Source organism: Balaenoptera ricei, chromosome 4 (genome assembly GCF_028023285.1).
Source record: "Balaenoptera ricei isolate mBalRic1 chromosome 4, mBalRic1.hap2, whole genome shotgun sequence".
NCBI lineage: Eukaryota > Metazoa > Chordata > Mammalia > Artiodactyla > Balaenopteridae > Balaenoptera > Balaenoptera ricei.
Window position 1 is genome coordinate 82,535,818 of NC_082642.1, and position 18,693 is coordinate 82,554,510.

Consider the following 18,693-nt stretch of genomic DNA (forward strand, 5'->3'; position numbering starts at 1 on the left):
CGTGCTGGCTTCTGGAGTGGAGGGGGCATCTGAAGGTCACGCGGCAGGGAATCCAAACCTCTGAGCCTGATTTACAGCTCAGGGCCTCAAATCTCCTCCCTCCCAGCCCACATAAACCCCCCAGTTTCCTCCTCTGTGAGCCAGCACTCCTCCGAGCTGGGAAATGAGATCTCACCAGTGGCTTTTTCTGGGCTTATGTATGGATGCTTCCCTGAGAGGGTGGCAGGAAGGAACAGAAGTGGTTCTTGAAAATGTGAGCAGGAGAGCGTCATGGTGAGTCAGAGAAGGACAAGACTGAAACAGCTTGGAGATCATCCAGCTCAGAACCCTTATTTGTCTTGTCTCCTTTTTTTCCTTTTCTTTTCTAGTCTTTATTTCCCCCTTTCTTTTCCTTTTCATTCCTTTTCTTGTTGCGGCTTCCACATAAAATCTTATATGGAAATCTAATGTATTAAACTTAAAAATGCAAGTGCTCTAGGCAGTTGTGGGTATGGGGCTTTGGCCTCCTTTTCTAGCTTCCGTCTTATCTGACCCCATGAGACCCTTCCTCAGATCGCTGGGCTTCACAGACAGCAGTTTGGAAAACTCTGCTGTGATCCAACACCCTCTTTTCACACATGAGGTCACAAAGGCCCAAGGGGGTGATGGGGTTTATTAAAGGCCAAACAGGGATTTAGTGACGGAGTTGAGCTCTCCATCCTCTTTCCAGTAACTTGTACCAGATTCCATGTAGACCCTGTAATGGCTCAGCCTGGCCCTAGGTTCTTTGGTGTTATAAATGTTATTTTTATTAGGGAAAAAATCAATTAGAATTTAAGAAGTCCGGGATCAGTAGTTCTGGGAAATAAGCACCAAGTCACCGTGGCTACTTCACCCCTTTGGCCCTGGTGCCGTGATTCCTCTGCCTGCATTTGGAACCTGGGGCCCTGCCTTTATAAACTCATGGAGCGGAATCCTACCTTCCAGCTAATATCCTTGACTTCTCAAGTTTCCCATCTTAGCGGGAACTGGCCTGTCCCCAGATCTGACCCAGGTGTGGGAATGCGTACTTGCTTCCAGGTCCCCCAACCCCCATCACTACTTGAATCGCTGCTCACTGCTTGTCCCCAGCCACACTGCCATGCTCTGCTTGTCTCCCAGGACCCCCCGAAGGACCTTCCTGAATTAGTAGGTGGCCTGGCAGCCTTCTCCCTTTGCCTAGATTTGTGTTCGCCTGACAAGGCCACAAGCCTGGCCTTTCTGTAGCCTTTGGGGGAAGGGTTGTGCAGTGGAAGGGCTTGACGGTTACTTGAACCTTCCAGGCCCTCCCAATCTGTTCAGGACAGCTGCTCTAAAGCACACTCTCACAACCTAGTGCTTCCACCTGTGGCTCCTGGATTTGTGCCAGAAGAATTAGACAGGACTCTGCCCAGCAATGGCCTCTCCTGCTAGACCCAGGAAAGCCCAGAATGAGAGACCCATGGGTTTATTTCCAGAGACTGTAGGGAAGGAAGTGGCTCCTGCAGCTCTCCAACCAAACCCAATCAGGTTCCCCGCATTCCCAAATTCTCTCCCGCTCTCTGGCTCTAGAGGATACACGAATTCTCTCTGAATCACCTCCAGTTCAGCTTGGTGCCCAGAACCCTCCAAGACAACTCAGACCCTGAGGCCTGAAAGTCTGTGACTGCTCCAACCTTGCAGCCTTCACCCTGCCGAGGTCCTACCCATTTCCAGCCCCACAGATCCCTTTCATGGCCTGCGTATGTGTAGAGGCCCAGCGAGGATCCTTGCCTGCCCTGGCTGTGCCCAGCTGCCCTTTCAGAATGCCACTATCAGAATTAGATCCCTGCCAGCCCACCGCCAGGGGTCAGGGAAGCCAAGCGGCTTCCTTCCCGAAGGCCCAGAGGCTGAGGAGACATGAAGCCTAAGCGTAGCTTGCCATCCTCCCCCACAGCAACCCTGTGCTGGCCCTTCATACCCTCAGCCCTCCCGGAGCCCCTCCCCGCGCAGTGCCTGGCTCTGGGTGAGAGGCTCAGGCCTCAGTGCTTCTCCGAAACCCAGGTCCTACAGCCACAGACTGACTCTCCTAAACCCAGACCCAGAAGTCCCAGGCCATGGTCAGAGAGGCGGGAGGAGGCTGTGAGCCTCTCACCCCCCAGAGGTCCACCTACCTCCCTGTGGCCCAGGTGGGAGCTGAAGAGCCCAGGGGCTGCCATGAAACATAACTGTAAGAGGTGGAGCTACCTGGAGAGAGCAGGGGCAGGGCTATCTGTTAGGCCTGTGGGAACAATCACACCCACTATCAGTGGAAGAGTGCATTCTATCTGGGACCCCAGCCTTGGCTCCAGATCCGGAGAGTCAATGCAATTCTTAGCTTAAGGGCCAGTATCCCCTAGTCCTGAGCTGGAACCTATATCAAATGCTGAGCTGGATAGAACAAACCCTGAGACAAAGACTGCGTGGCCTCCCGAGATCTTTAGAGAATATAACGGCTGCTTCAGCTTCAGGATGACAGCCCTCTCTCCTGAGTCCTGTATTGACCAGAGACCAAGAGACCCTCTCCTAGAACCTATTGTAATTGTTCCCGGGTGCATACCGGGAACTCAGAGGTCTCAGATGAGGCCGTGGCTGGCTGGGAACCCGCCCAGGCCATGCTTACTCTGCCTGAGTGCGATTGACGTGGGCAGGTCACTCAGAGAGGGTCCCCTGCCAGACGGAGACCCTGGAGATTTGTCCCGGGTATAACCATCCCCTGCAAGGGCCCCTTCAAGCAGAGAAACAGACAGGCCCTTTGGACGTCTCCCCTAGGCTGGCAGCACTCTTATTGCTGGGTTAAATAAGCTCCTCCCAGAAGCCTCTAGAACTTCCCTAGAGAGTAAGTGCTTTGCAGGGAGGGAGGATGGTGGGGTATCCACCACCTCTGGCCCAGTCTAGCCTGGAGCTGGGTTCTGATACCTCACAGCTGGTTTCCGGGCCCCATGTCCAGTCACCATAAAGCCCAGGAGCTCAGGCTGAAGAGTTCTGGGCCTGGAATTCCAGGTAGGCTTGAGTAACTCACTTCATCTTTCTCAACCCTAGTCCTCATCTTGAAAATGGGGTGATAATTGCTCCTGCCTCACAGGGTTGCTGGGATTCAGCTAAATGCCATGAACCTTCCCCAGAAACAGGAAGCCCTCAATGCCTCTTTTCTGAACCTGGCTCTGAAAGGTTAAGCCTGGGGAGAAAGCACAGGCTTCAGAGAGTCAGCGCGACTGTCCTCTGGGGTCCTGGGGGGAGGGCCTGGTGAGCAGCCCTCGGGCTCTCTGGGTTGGCTTTTAAAGCTGACATCTATATGATGAATTCTTTTCTAGAGCGATGTGCTAGATTTTAGCAACTAGGACCAGAGGCAGGAGGCCAGAATTCCCACCCTAGGTCTGCCCCAAAGCTGCTGAGTTAGCTGCTTTGTGACTCAAAGTTTCAGACCAGGGAAAAATAAAACAATTTCTCCTCTCTCCAGCCCAATGCATGGTAACAGAAACTTTCAAAATATACAGAGCCTTATAGCTTCCCAAACTTTTTAACACCCCGCATCTCCTCTGAGGATCACAGCCAGCCTATGAGGTTGGCGAGGCAGGGTTTTGTCCTCCTCTTGTGAGGAGTCGCAGCCTGTGGTCCAGAGGAGTGACTTGTTCAGAGACCCCCAGCCACTGGGCAGCAGAGGCAGGCCCAGAGCCCACATCGTCCTTCTACCCACTCCTCTTTGTCACTCTTGTTTAATTTCAGACTTAAACATTTATTTGGGGCTTTGGTTTAAATGGTGTCATTTCCAGGATGGCACGTCATCCTCACTCAGCCTCAGCATCCGGCTAATCAGAAGCCCTGCGGACATGTCCTGGGCTCCTTCTATGAGACCAGCCTGGAGGGACTTTCCCTCTGCCCTCTGCCCTCTGCACGGGCAGGGCTGCCCCGGACTAAGGAGGCCTGAGATTCAGTGCGGACAGCAGGAGACATAAGGGGTGGTCTGGGACTTCAGTGGACACTGGGCCCAGGATCATGAGAAAATTGATGGGAAGATGGCTTCGTAAACCATTCTGAAAGAAACCTTGTTGAGCGTGGGAAAGGGCTGTGCGTCTCTCTTTTGGTGTTTGCTTATTTCTTCCATTTGGCCTCATTGTCCTAGGCTACGGGAAGGAGAGTGAAGAAAGGATGCTTGCTAGAGGCTTTTGGTCCTTTGTTTATGCAACCCAGAAACCACAGGTGCAAAGCATATAAACAGACTGATTTGTAAAATATATTGAATGTTTGAATTTTTGTTAAAGTTAATACAGACACACATGGTTAAAACAGGTGCAAACTTCGGGCTCCCCAGTGGGCGGTTTTCCATTTTCAGGTGGGAAGATGTGGTTAACAGGTAGAGAGGCCAAAAAAAGACTTCGGCTGGGATTAGGCTGACTCCTCCCTGAAGTCAAATACTGTGGAAGGAATATAATAAAGGCAATACGCTCCTGATTTATGTCCCTCCCACCATGAGTCATTTTACTCAGAGGCAAGGACGTCTAACCATCCTGGCTCTAGTTTTGATGGTGATTACCTCCCCAAATCTAAATAACATGCTGATTAATATTATTATTTCTTGTTTATTTAACTTTCCTCAGCAATAATATGTACCGAGTGCTTTCTGTGTGCCTAGCTCTCTTCTACATAACCGGGAAGTTTATCTTGCGAACTAATGTTCTACCGAAATAGATGCGGATTGAGCTCACTTAGAACAACCCCTCCTCTGGGTACAGTTATGTCGCTAATTTCATTTTGAAAGAAGATATTTGAAAGAAGAAGGCAGTTTATGGTGCAGGGTGAAGGTGATAGGGAGAAGGAGGGGTTTAGAGAGTAAGGATATAACATTATTTCTTGAATGTAGGGGACTTGGATACAAAAATTGACAGTAAGGCCCTGAGAGAGCCATAGATACTGAAACACCTGGGGATGAGTAATTCCACAGCACTGAGACTCCTAAAGTGTGCTTGCCCAAGTGTAGCTAGGGTGGCACAAACATACACCCAGGCCTTGGACAAGACCCCTGGTGCCTGGAGAGGAAGCCGCTGACCTGACTGATGTACCTTTTGGAGGTTCCACCCTTGGCAGTGTGTCCTAGTCTGTTCAGGCTGCTATAACAAACCACGGACTGGATGACTTAAAAAACAGACATTTGTGTCTGAGTTCTGGAGGCTGGAAGTCCAAGAACAAGGCACTGGCAGATTCAGTGTCTGGTGAAGGGCCGCTTCTTGGTTCGTAGATGGCTGTCATCTCCCTGGAAGAAGAGGCAAGGGGTCTCTCTGGGGTCCCTTTTATAAGGGCACTCATCCCATTCATGAGGGTTCCACTCTCATGACCCATTCACCTCCCAAAAGCCCCACCTCCTAATACCATCACATTGGGGATTAGATTGCAACATATGAATTTTGCGGGGAGACACAAACATTCAGTCTATAGCACAATGTCTGGGAGAAGAGAATCCAGCATATAGTCAGGGGTCCTGAGTTTGAGGCCCAACTCTAGCACTAAATAATTCTTTGTCTCTTTGTCTGCCTGGACTTAGATTTGCTTATCTGTAAATTGTCAATGAGTCCAGGTTCTCTAGATTGGTATGAGGATGAAATCATAGGGTGATATACCAATTGTAAAATGCTACAGAGTGAACTCTTTTTTATTTTTTTAATATTTGTGTGGTTATTTTTATTTATTTATTTATTTTTGGCTGTGTTGGGTCTTTGTTGCTACGCATGGGCTTTCTCTAGTTGCGGTGAGTGGGGCCTACTCTTCATTGCGGTGCGCGGGCTTCTCATTGCGGTGGCTTCTCTTGTTGCGGAGCACAGGCTCTAGGCGCATGGGCTTCAGTAGTTGTGGCATGCGGGCTCAGTAGTTGTGGCTTGTGGGCTCTAGAGTGCAGGCTCAGTAGTTGTGGCGCACGGGCTTAGTTGCTCCGCGGCATGTGGGATCTTCTCGGACCAGGGCTTGAACCCGTGTTCCCTGCATTGGCAGGTGGATTCTTAACCACCGCGCCACCAGGGAAGTCCAAATTCTTATTATTAGAGAGTACGTGCAAAGAATGCCTGAAAAAGATTCTATAAATACAATTTCATGGTGCATTATTAATTTTCCTTGGTATAAATCAATGACTCTTGCCACTAATTTATCATGATAATGATTCTTATTCATACTCTGGATAGTAAGAGAAATCACAATCACACGTTCTGGTGGAATGACTCTTTTAGTTAAGTAAATCTCCAGATGCTTGAAGAAGAGTTTTCTTTCTGGCTCTCAGAGATTGATGGCTGAAGTTGTGTCATAGTCACTGTGGAAAAATTTCCTTGGCTGGTTTAGCCTCTGGGGGTGGGCTCTCAACTCAAGCAAAAGCACGAAGTGGTTTCACTCTGCTGCGTGAGAAGCTCAATTCAAGTAAACTGACATTTATTGAAAGCTTCCTTTCACAGGGATTGTGCTGATGAAGGACTGTGAGGGTGATTAGAGATGAATGTGACCTTCACCCTGCCAGTTATAGGTTTGCTCTGGTGCAAGGAGCACACACACACACACACACACACACACACACACACACACAACTCAAGATGATCAGTGATGAATTCTAAAATGTTAGCAAAGTTTTATGCAGTGGGAAACTCAAGCAAGAAAAATAATTCTGAACTGGAGGTATCTGGGACATACATGTGGGGAAGGCACAGTTTAAACCGTCTTGAACATTTACTAGAACTTTGGCAGAGTGGAAGGGGGAGGGCCCCGCCTGTGCAAAGGCCCGGGGGAAGGAGGGATCATTGAGCAACTGGGGAAAAGCAGAGTCTAGAGTGTGGTAGAAGAGAGTTTTGGAGAAGCAGTCTAGAATATTGGACAAGTGTGGAGGACCCTTGATGCCTAGCTGAGGCTTGCTTTTATTCCACAGGCAACGGTGTCTGTGGAGGTGTCGGAGTAGATCCCATCACAGTGAGAAAAGTGAATCAGCCAGAAGCAAATGTAGAGGCGATGCTTTTCTTTCCTGATCCACAGTGGGGTGGTTTTGGGGGAGGCAAGGCTGAGCAAAGTCTTCTGGAAGGGATCTGGTGGCCCCTCCCAGAAACCATGCCTGACCTTCTTCTGTAAATACTAAATTACCTGTTCATTTCCCCAGTTACCGAATCAGTGAAATCAAATCAATCACTGTTAATTCTAACTTTAGTAAACAATTCTTCAGTTTACATATAGGATGCTCTTCCTCAAACCATTAATAACTGCATGACGCGTGTGAACTTTGCCAAGGAGGTTTAGGTGGGGGAAAAATAGCATTCAATTAACAAGCTTGTCAGAAGCTGAGTCATTATAAATGACAGGAAAGCACATTTGCAATATTAAAAAAACTAATTAAAATATATATTTTCTAGAAAGCCATTTTATATTAATGAAAGGGGAAAAGCCTATGCATCAAATCTCAGAACAAAGCAGAAAGCGCCCTTGTGGGTTACCATCCATGATCATGGGAGGCACTAGAGCATGGTGGGTAAGCGCAATGCTTGAGTGTCAGACTACCTGCGTTAAACCCTGATTCTGCTCCTGAGAGCTACTTGGCCTCAAGTATGTGCTTAATCTCACTGAGTTCACCCATCTATCACATGAGGATGGAAACAGTTGTGAAGATTGAGTCAATACAAGTAAGGCTCCTAGAACAGCACCTGCTATATCACAAATGCTATATAGACATTAGCTTCTACTGTCATTGTTGCTATTACTTTTTTTCTCTGGTCCTGTGAGGAAGGAAGGAAACCCATAAGTCTGGGGACTTATTATGTGACAGACACTTCCACAGTTACTATCTCATTTAATTTAATATTGATAACTCTTTTCATTAGTTATTATTATTAACCACATTCTATTGATAAGGACAATGTGAGAAGTTAGGTGTCCCTGTTGGAGTGACCCAGCCAGAACTGGCTCTGAGACTGGAACCCAGGACGATCTGGCTCCAAGTTCCCATCCATCCGAATGAAGTCCCTTTATTTGAGAATGTTCTAGGCAAGGTTGGTTGATCTAGCGTCCTCTGATCAGCTTGGCTGTGCTTCGTTATGGGTTATATTAATGGTGGGGATCACTCTGCTTTCTTTTCCTGTCTAATTTGCTCTGACATCAGCCACGCAAGCAGCTCTCACAGACTGGAGGTGCTGAGTAACCTCGTGCTCCGTAGACATGTCAGTTCCACCGGAGACAGAGACAGAGAGAAAGCAGCCGGAGAAGGCAGGTGACCGCCACTTACTACATCTCATGACCCTCAGGGGAAATGGAACAGCAGTTGAGGAGGAAGAAAACTCACCCGACAGGTTTAGTCAGTGCATGATTATGATCTCTGACATGTGGAGAGCATAAAGGCACAAAGCCCTTTCCCATGTGCACAAACAGTATTATCTATTCCTCAGAAGGGCCTGAGAACCCTCAGCAGGGAAACCAAAAGGCCTGCCGGTGGCAGAGCGGCTTTTAACCTCGGGACTTTTCCAAATCCAAATTTGCTGCCTCCCACAGTAAGAAGAAGAATACCAACATCAAAGACAAGAGAAATGATTTTGAAATTAAGACGAAAATAATGGGCATCCCTTAGAGAGGTGGAGAAGGGTGCGTGGTCCTGCCCTAGGGCAGTAATGTACTTGCTCCCGTAGAAAGGCTCAAGCTAAACACCGTGGGGCCTTAAAAAGAGCAAATGGCTTGTGCTGATTGTCAGCTGCTAGGCAGGACCCCCCCTTCACTTCCAGAGGTAGTCAAGCTCTCCAGGGGATCGGAGTGTGGGCCAGGGTTCAAAGTCACTCACATCTGATGGCAGACCCCCTTCTCTTCCTGCGCTTCTTTGATTCAAGTAGGAAGTAATTCTAGGAACTTCTGACCCTGTGTCCTCGTCAGTAGTAATTTCGAAGCTTCCTTCTTGGCAGATCTGTGAGGGGCGACTTCTGCCGCAGCAGATCTCCTGGAGGAAGCAGCTGGGGGAGTTCTCATCCTGCCTTTGTTTTTCTCTTTCAAGGAAAAACTCCTTGAGAGCTGAGGGTGTCTGGCTCGGTCTGGCCTCCCCCTCCCTGTGCCTGACCCTGGACAACTGGTGAGAAGCAGTGTTCTCTCTGTCCATTGTCATGACCAACTAACCCTGTGGTGCCCCTCACCTTGGGCAATTCCTTCACAGCTATCTGGCACTTGGCTGCGTTTCCTTATTATTTACGTTTGGAAAAACTTAGGGGTGTAATCTTTCTGTCAGTCAAAGCTAAAGTTTCTGCTAGGGAGAGAATGTTTTCTAGCTATGTGGGGATTTTGTTTGTGTTCTTTTTCTCCCAAGTCCATTTTTTCTTTGGCTCAACATGGTGAGGGGGAATTTAGCTTTGGCTGCTTGTATTGCTGGAAAATTGGGGTGCAAGAGGATGGTCATGTCCCAGGTCTCGGGTGAGCCCCTGGGACGGGCCACCAAGTGAGGGTTCTTGGCTCCCCGCAGGAAAGAATTCAAGAGCGATCCACTGTAATGTGAAAGCGGTTGTATTTAGAGAGATACACACTCTATCGGCAGAGTGTGGGCCATCTCAGAATGCAAGAGGTGGCCCCGAAATATGGGGAGGTTAGTTTTTATGGGCTGGGTAATTTCATAGGCTAAAGAGTGGGAGGAATAGTCTATCTTGGAGAAGGGGGGGGATTTCCAGGAATTAGGGCACCACCCACTTTTTGGCTTTTTATGGTCAGCCTTGGAACTGTCATGGCGCCTGCGGGTGTGTATTTAGCATGCTAATTATTTCAATGAGTGTAGAATGAGGCTCAAGGTCTACCGGAAGTTGAATCTTCTGCCATCTTGGACCTAGTAGGTTCTAACCAGTTTATGTTGTATCCCACTCTTAATGGTTGTGTCATTCTTTAAATGGTTGTGCCCTGCCCCCTTCCTTCCTGTCTCACTAGGAGTGCGGGCTGGGACAGCCCAGGCTACATGCGCTGGTTGGAAGAACCCAGCAGAAGCAGAGACAGTCAAAAAGGTTTTCAAGTTAGAGAGGTGATTTTCCAGGATCCAAGAGCAGTGCTTCCATTTGTGCCAACGACTGAATAACAAGCAGGGTGTGCCTCCGCTGTTTCCAGCAAAGGCGCAGAAAGAGGGTTCTAGCATCCTGGAGGATTGGGGTCACTGTCTGAGGCTCAGGCTGAGCTGATGTGCGGGGAGAGTGGAGGTACCCACTCTGGGCAGGTGCCGCCTAAGTCCACATCTTAGTCCTGATCTCCCCGTGTCTGGGGGTGGTTCCCATTAATGGCTCTTTAGCACCTCCAACGCTGGCTGTGCCTATCAAACTCTTTTACTTCATTCCCAATCTCGCCCTCCTTTTGCTGCTTTGCAATCTCTGCTCACAGTTCCATTCCGTCAGCCAGTCTCCCAGGCAGAAACTTGAGGATTCTTGCTGGGTTCTTCTCCCGTCTCCTCACATGTTGATTCCTTTCAATCATTCTGCAGACTTGTCTTTGATCTTTTCATACCTACTAGGGCTGCCCTGGTCAGACCCCCATCCCTTTTCCCACGGATTACTTTAGCAGCCTTCTAATTATCTTTCACTCTCCAGTTTCTCTTTCCACCAATCAATCCTTCAGAAAGCTTCTTGAGCCACTTTTTTTAAAATTAATTAATTAATTAATGTATTTATTTATTTATTTATGGCTGTGTTGGTTCTTCGTTTCTGTGCGAGGGCTTTCTCTAGTTGCGGCGAGTGGGGACCACTCTTCATCGCGGTGCACGGGCCTCTCACTATCGCGGCCTCTCTTGTTGGGAGCACAGGCTTCAGATGCGCAGGCTCAGTAGTTGTGGCTCATGGGCCTAGTTGCTCCGCGGCATGTGGTATCTTCCCAGACCAGGGCTCGAACCCGTGTCCCCTGCATTGGCAGGCATATTCTCAACCACTGCCACACCAGGGAAGCCCCGGGCCACTTTTTTAAGTTCTAGCTCTGGTACTTTTATTTCTCTGCCTCAAAAATCACTGATGGTTCCCCCTGCCATTCCTTAGTGTGTCATTTGTGGGGAAGACAGGTCTGCTCCTGGGGACCATTTCAGTCACCCTTATTATCTGCATTTTTCCCTTTCTTTGCTTCTGGTCAGGCTACTGTATCCTCCTGGAATTCTCTTCTCCTAAATCTCTGTCAGAATCTTTTTCAAGGTCCTGCTCAAATCTGGAAGTGATGTTCTGACAATGAATAGGACTTAGCAGAGAGTATCAACAGGGAAATGGGTGTGTGAGGACACTGTAGCAGGAAGGAAAGAGCCTTGCCAGCCCCTAAGGTCGGAATTGACTACTCCTTCTCCTCTGTGTTCACAGAGCCCTTGGCACCTTGGTGATCACACTATTGACACCCACTCTGTATTAGAGAGCACTGCCCAGTTTTATGTCATCCACTAGACCGAGGATTCTGTTTGGGTAAGGACTGTGTGTTACCCATTTCATTCAACAATTCACTGGTCAGATGAGTATTTCTGCACACCTGGTATATAGGTACCAGAGGCAGAGGTAGGCACCAGACACACAGTGGTGAGTGAGGTATCCCAGTGCTTCTTACAGAGATCCAGCCACTATATCTCCAGGACTTGGCAGAGCACTGATCACACAGTACAGACTCAGGAAAAATGTGGAACTGAGCGTCCAGGAATATGTGCTTGTGTGATAACAAGATGAGTTTGACTTCCCGTTGAAACTACTTATTACAAACGCCCCTGAACAGTCTTTGCTCCTCAGGGTCATTGTGGAGACCAAGGCACCTCTCATGGAACATCCTGCAGAGATGGCACGGGCATGCACCCAGCCCTCCATTCCAGTCTCCTGGACGCTTGGGCACAAACATCCCCCTTCGACAGCAGACCTGCTGCCAGTTTCAAGTCGTTTGACCGTGTTCTAGTTTGAGCTAATTTTGCAAGTCAAATTGCTTAAGAGTGAATATGAAATCTTTGACTGAAGCCCAAATATATAAATACCCATCACATTTCCTTCCTCCCCAATTTTGCAATCATCCCCAAAAGCTGTTCATGTTATCCAGCGTAATTAGTTATTTATACACCCTCATGTGGTTCATTGTTCTGAATTAAATTGTCTGGTATACAGAATTTCTCTTGCAAGGCTTGTTTTTGCCATTTTACTGCTTTCTGGAAGCTGTTTGTAAATATGTCCTTGTGGAACCCTTCGGGATACTTGTGAGCATGCCTACGACTGTGGAGGGGAATAAGCCAGGACATGAAAGCAAACACGCCCTCTGAGGTCTCACACTGTGCCCTGCTTTCGAACACAAAAGTCACCAAGAATTATTTTTCCTTTCTTTGAAGACCCAGGGGTATTAGAATGAACACAAAAATAGTCACAGAGAGGTAGAAGTGGAAATCAACTTGGAGACCTAGCCACTAGATTCTAGTGACTCCATTTTGCCCAAGAGGAAGCCAGTTCCCAGAAAGGAGAAGTGAAAGGGACCGGCCCACAGCCTCTTGTGGGTTAGTGGTAGAGCCAAGCCCAAACCCTCTTCAGCTGACTCACATATGCTCTTTCTACTAAACCACTGAGTGTATTAGTACAGGAGTGCCTCGGGCACCTCTGGGCCTGTTATGCTTTGGCCCTGAACTAGATGACCCTCAACTGCTAAGTTCTGGGCCCTTGTGTCTGTATTTTATAGCTCTTTTGTCTCCTCCCAAATGGCTTGGCAGCCAGCTATTACTGATGAATGTTGCCCATCGGGAAGCAATTCTGTTTTTCTCTTCTGTCATGCTGTGATCAGAGACTCCAGATGGTCCATCAATTTTATGTAAAATGAGACTCATTTCTGAGTGAGGGTCTGAAGGTCCCTGTTTCGTGGGAGACATCCAGAAGGTTTACGACCCAGGATGTAGTCCATCTTGGTGAATGTTTCATGTGCACTTGAAAAGGATGTGTATTCTGCTCTTGTTGGGCAGAGTGTTCTGTAAATGTCAGTCAGATGCAGTGGTTGATGGGGGTGCTCTGTTCTTCATATCCTTGCTGGGTTTCCATCCATGAATTCTAGTTTGTGAAGTTTGTAACATTAGCTTTGATGGTCCAGAAGTCTCTTTAGATTTTCTTTCCATATCAGAGGATAACATCTTGGTTCTTATCTTAAAATGGGACTTTCTGGCCAGCCAGGTTAGGGATCAACAGCTGGGCACTTCTGGAATAGTTGGCCAGATAGTATGATTTGAAGAATCCTGAAGTCTTCCTCCTAACACACATATATGGACTGTCAGTGTGCAAACCTACCACGAACTTCTTCTATGAATCTCATTGGATTAAGACCTATTGTCTTACCTGAGAAATATCACATCAGCTAACCAAGATCATAACTTTTAAAACTCATTATCTTCCTATGTTATTATTCATGAAATCCCCAGATTTTCTACAGTGATTACATATTAATACAACTTATTAGATTTTAAATACGTTTATGCTCTATATTTTTATTTTAAATTATTAACTATGTAACCGTACCAAAAAGATATAACAGATGTCGTGTACTCACCATCAGAATTAACAGATGCTAACATTTTGCTATATTTGCTTCAGATCTCTTTTTTCGTAAAAGAAATTAAATGTAACACACATAGTTAAAGCCCCCACCTGCCATTTCCTCTTCCTCCCTCTTTCTTTCCCTCCTACTCTCTACCAAGGAAAACACTATTTGAATTTGGTAGGTATCATTCCCATGAATGTTTTCGTACTTTCACTCCAAACGATGTATCCACAAATAATATCATGGTTATTTATATAACCAAGACAATTTCATGGTTATTTATTAGATTTTATAATCAGAGGGGGAATAAAAGACTCATCTGTCATGTTCAGAAGCCCTAGGTCAATTTTATTTTTTAATTTTTTAAAATTAATTAATTTATTTTTGGCTGTGTTGGGTCTTTGTTGCTACGCGTGGGCTTTCTTTCATTGAGGTGAGCGGGCTTATTGCGGTGGCTTCTCTTGTTGCGGAGCACGGACTCCAGGCGGGCGGGCTTCAGTACTTGTGGCTCGCGGGCTCTGGAGTGCAGGCTCAGTAGTTGTGGTGCACGGGCTTAGTTGCTCCGCGGCATGTGGGATCTTCCCGGACCAGGGCTTGAACCCATGTCCTCTGCATTGGCAGGCGGATTCTCAACCACTGCGCCACCAGGGAAGCCCCCCTAGGCCTATTTTAATCCCCCCTAGGTCTATTTTAATCTCTATTGCTTCCAACTGGTTTTTGCTTTAATCCTGGTTTTTATGTTCTTTTTCTGGTGATCTTCCTACCCAGGTTTATTTCCTCCTAGCTAACATCTTGTCTGGCTTTTGCCAGAAATGGTAACTTGGACCTTGCTCCCATGATTTGGTCTTTGAAGCCGTGGTCTGTCTGCCTTTGGCTTTGCCCATCTCAAATCCCTGTACTCTGCCCCCCAGAGTATCTGTACTTGGATACTTGGTTGCCTGGTCTGTGAATGGCTGTAGCTCTGTTGCCAGACCTGAGTTGTCTGCTCAGCATTCCAGCACCAGTAGGCGGGTTCAGGTCCCACACTGCCTTACCTGTTCTGCTTAGATCTTCCATGTTTGGAACCCAACCCCTTGAGAGAACACATCAGGGGAAAGCTGAGACCGGGAGTGGGGAGGCTGATGAGTATGGTGATGACGACTGATAGTAGCTAACATTCTTGAGTAATATACTGTAATCAAAATGCTAAGACCTCAGGTGTAACATGTATTCAAGATGTGTTCAAAATAATGATAGCTGCTGTTTATAGAGCACCTACTGTATACATCAAGTACTGTTCTAGGCACTTTTAATCTCATTTATTCTTAAAAATATCCCATATTATACAGATGAGAAATCTGAAGCATAGAGAAGCAGTGTAGTACAATGGAAAAATCATGGGATTTAGAATAAGACAGACTAAGCTGGGTTCAAACTTGTACCGTCTTGGACCAGTTTCTTAACTTTTCTGAGTCTGACACAAGATCGGTGCCCAGCAATGATGGCTATTATTATTGTAGAAGGTCCGGCTTCTTGCCTAAGGTTACACAGCTAGTGTACAGTAGAACTGGGATTCAAACCCAGATCTGCTTCTTTCAAAGCTATCTTTATTTTCTTTTCAGGGAAATACGAATGTGATATATGTTATCATATGAATGTTACTTCATTAAAGGGGGTTTCATGGAGTATGGAAAGAGCACTCAACTTGAAATTTGTAGTCTTGGGTCCTGTTCTCCATCACAGATGAGCTGGATGATCTCGGAGAATTCATTGCCTCTCTCTTTTTCTTTGGTTTTCTCATTTATAACATAAAGGAGTTGAACCAAATAACCTCTAGGTTCTGTTTGTTCCACCTCCAGCCTTCTGTGTCTCTGATCAGGAATCATGGCACCAAATTGCCATCCCAAGAGAGAGGAAGAAAGGCAATGACATTGATATTTTTAAAAAGGCTGAAATAAGAGAGTAGGCAAAGTTTCTATCAGCCAGATGCTTGTCCCAAATCCTTAACAACTGAAACCAGTTGGATTTCTTTTCTGCTTCCCAACTTGAGCTGGGAAGGGATCCAGGTCATAGAGGGGTAGAGAAGACAACAAACCAGTTGATCACACTCATAGCTTTCTTGGGTAATTTCTTTTCTTCTCTCTTTCTTTCCTCCCTTCCTCTTCTTTTTTACTTTTTTAGAAAGCAAGGACTAAAAATAGAAGATGCTAATTAAGGTAACTAGGTAAGAGATGGAGAGTTACAGGAGGAATTTTATATCTGCTCCAGGTTTCTTCTTTTCCCTTTTTTCCCAGTTCTTTCTGATCTTATTTTCTAAAAATAGACCTATCTGAAGGATTGTGAAATAAGTCCGGCTCTCCTGTTTAGTGAATTTTTAACCCTGGGGACACCTGTTTGCTGAAGCAAAAGGTAGGAAAAACCTTGGAGAATCCTTTGACTGCTTTTGGACCACGTGGGTGGTGCTTTTGGCCTTGGAATCAAGGGAGCATACATTTGCTCAGTGAGTCTTTATTGAGCTCCTACTGTGTGTCAGTCACCATGGCAGACACTGGGGATAAATAAGAAAAGAAAGACTCTTACTCTCATCACTCAGGGAGCTTACATGTCAAAATAAAGAACGAAACACAAAAGTAAATGTACAATTATGAAATCTGAGAGGTGCTATGAAGGAGCTATGAAACCACCCCAGTTCCTGCCGCTTCAGCTCTGGCCCTGCAAAAGCATTCCTCCATTCTGTCTGCACTTCTGCTACATGGGATTCTTCAGTCTGACCATGAATCATCATCCCTAGACTGTCCCCGGCACATTGTTCCTCCATGTCATCAGTGAGGATCACAGGGCCCTCTTGGGCTCCCTGGGACTCTGCTTCCTGGCCTCCTAGCTTACCTCCCCGGCCCTCCTCTGTCAGGCTCTGTTCTCTGAACATGGACGTGCTTGCAGTTCTCCAATTACCCGCTTTCTATTCCTGCTTTGGGCCTTTGCTCTTTCTGATCCCTTTACTAGGAATGTCTTTCTCTCACCTCTGTCCTCACTTGTCCAAATCCTGCTCATTCATCCAGGTTCCGTTTATGCACCTGTATCCTTGCTGCAGCCATTCCTGAACTCCTCTTTCTGCCTCAGTGTATCTGCTTGCCTTCCTTCCCTGATGCCTCATGGCATTCGCTTTATTGTGTTAGGCAGAGCGCTCATCACCCTCTGCCTGGTGTGAGATAGTTATATATAGTTATACCCATCCTAGGCCTTACCTGCTTATCTGCACCTTGAACACATGGATATTATTTATCTCTGAATCTCAAATAAGAGGTGCAGGTGACACACAATATGTGTTGAATCAGTGCCCCAATAATACCGTTAATAATGAAGCATGTGAACAGTCCTATATAGTTTTACAAAGAGAGTTCATATATATTGATATTATCTAAGTTAATCCTCAGAACAATCCTGTGTGAGAGGAGCTATTACAATCTCATTTTATAGATGAGGAAATAATAATAGTTATTATGATTACTAGGTGCTGACACTCTGCTAGGCAATATGCTAGGGACTTTCCATATATTAGATCCGTATATTAGATCTAATTCCAATAAAAAGGACAGCCATGTGTACTGAGCACTTACTCTGTGCCAAGCACTATTTCCAGCCCTCTACATCTATCAGCTCATTTAATTCATGCAAGAGGTACTCTTATCATCCTCATCTTATACATGAGGACATTAAGGCATGTGGAGGTTAAAAAACTTACCCATAGCTGAATGTGGGTTCCAAACTAGGTAGTGATTGTAGAGACAACCATTCACATAGGATCAGCACTGCCAGTACTGCTCGGTTAGACCTCTATGAAGTATAATCATGCCCATTTTACAGATGAGAAAACTGAGAACTAGAGATTAGAGTTGTATGATATTCTCAATATCGTACAACTGATCAGGGCAGAGCCTGGTCTTGTACATGCAAAGCTCATGTTCTTGAACCACTCATCTGTGTTGTCAGAGACACATGACAATGGCCAGCCTAGGTATATACAAATTTCCTCAGCCATGTGAAAGTTTTATGATTCTTTAACATCTGTGGGTCTGCTCTGCTCAGTGCGTTGGGCTGGACCCTGTGTATGTTGGGCAGGGTGGGGACTTACAAAGACTAAGATACAGTACCTTGCTTCCAAGAGGCAAATACAAAACAATTAAAATATCCTGCACACCTATTCCCTCTCTCTTTTTTTTTCAGCGTGGTACTTGTTGCTGCACCTTTATGCATCCATCTGGTGGACATCTTGAGGGCACCGGGGAGACACAGGCAAAGAGTTATGTCCAGAGTGGTCAGCAAAGGTAAGGGGCTAGGATAAGTCTGGCCTTTTTTTTGGAGTCAGGAGCAGTGAGTAGGCTTGGAGACTTCTGGCCTTAGGGAAAGCAGCAGCTGTTTGTGTCCAGTTTCATGCCATGGCCTAGGATGGAGGCAAGAATACTGGGGCAGTGACCCAAGACTATGGGGAGGGGAGGCCAGTGGTCACGCTGGAGATGCCCAGGTCAGTTTGAGCGACCCCTCTTTATGACTAGGTGGATCCTTGCTCCCCCTTGCAGACCACAGCACGAGTACTGGACACACCCCAGGACAGGGGTGGGAGTCCGGGATTTGGCTCCCAACTTGGCCACTCATCAGCAGATGATTGTGAGCAGGTCACTTCCCCCTCCGACACGCCATTTCTACAGGGACTCTGTGAAATGGACGTACGACTTTCTACTGTGCTTGTGTGGCCTGGGTTAGGTCATGATGTTCGTGAGAGCATTCGGCCCACTGTGGGTGTTAGGGGCACATGAGACGCTGAGGAAGACACGTCTAGGTTTTGCCGCCTCTGGAATTCGTCGCGACGTGGTTATGCCGCGGGTATGCTGACAGAGGGCACATCAGGCTGACTCCCACAAACCTGACAGGAAGATGGGCATGGTTTCCACGTTACCCAGTTTCCAGGCCTGGAAGTATTAAACCTACCAGTGAGAATCAGCTGGCACTAGCAAGTTTTCTGTGTGGGAGCGGGTGGAGGTGCGGGGCAGGATGGGGGAGGAGCTGACCCGGGAAAGGAGGGGGAAGGATGGATGTCCGTAGGAAGGATCCATGCCTGGAAATGAATGTCACTGAAGTGAACTCTGCTCAGGTTCCAACCTGGTAAGGGAAAGGGAGAGGCCGTCAGGCGACCGGGCTGTCTCGGCTCTGCACTGACTCATC

At 47.0% G+C, this 18,693-nt stretch overlaps 1 protein-coding gene across 1 annotated transcript in view; it reads left to right on the forward strand.

Annotated features, from left to right (window-relative positions):
* The first annotated feature begins 229 nt into the window (after positions 1–229).
* The window catches only part of TPRG1 (tumor protein p63 regulated 1), a 356,970-nt gene continuing 338,506 nt past the window's right edge, over positions 230–18,693 (forward strand). The window contains exons 1-2 of the mRNA XM_059922075.1: positions 230–273; positions 17,698–17,798. Coding sequence (XP_059778058.1) covers positions 17,777–17,798 — 22 coding nt within the window. The 5' untranslated portion in view covers positions 230–273; positions 17,698–17,776. The remainder of the gene's footprint in view (positions 274–17,697; positions 17,799–18,693) is intronic.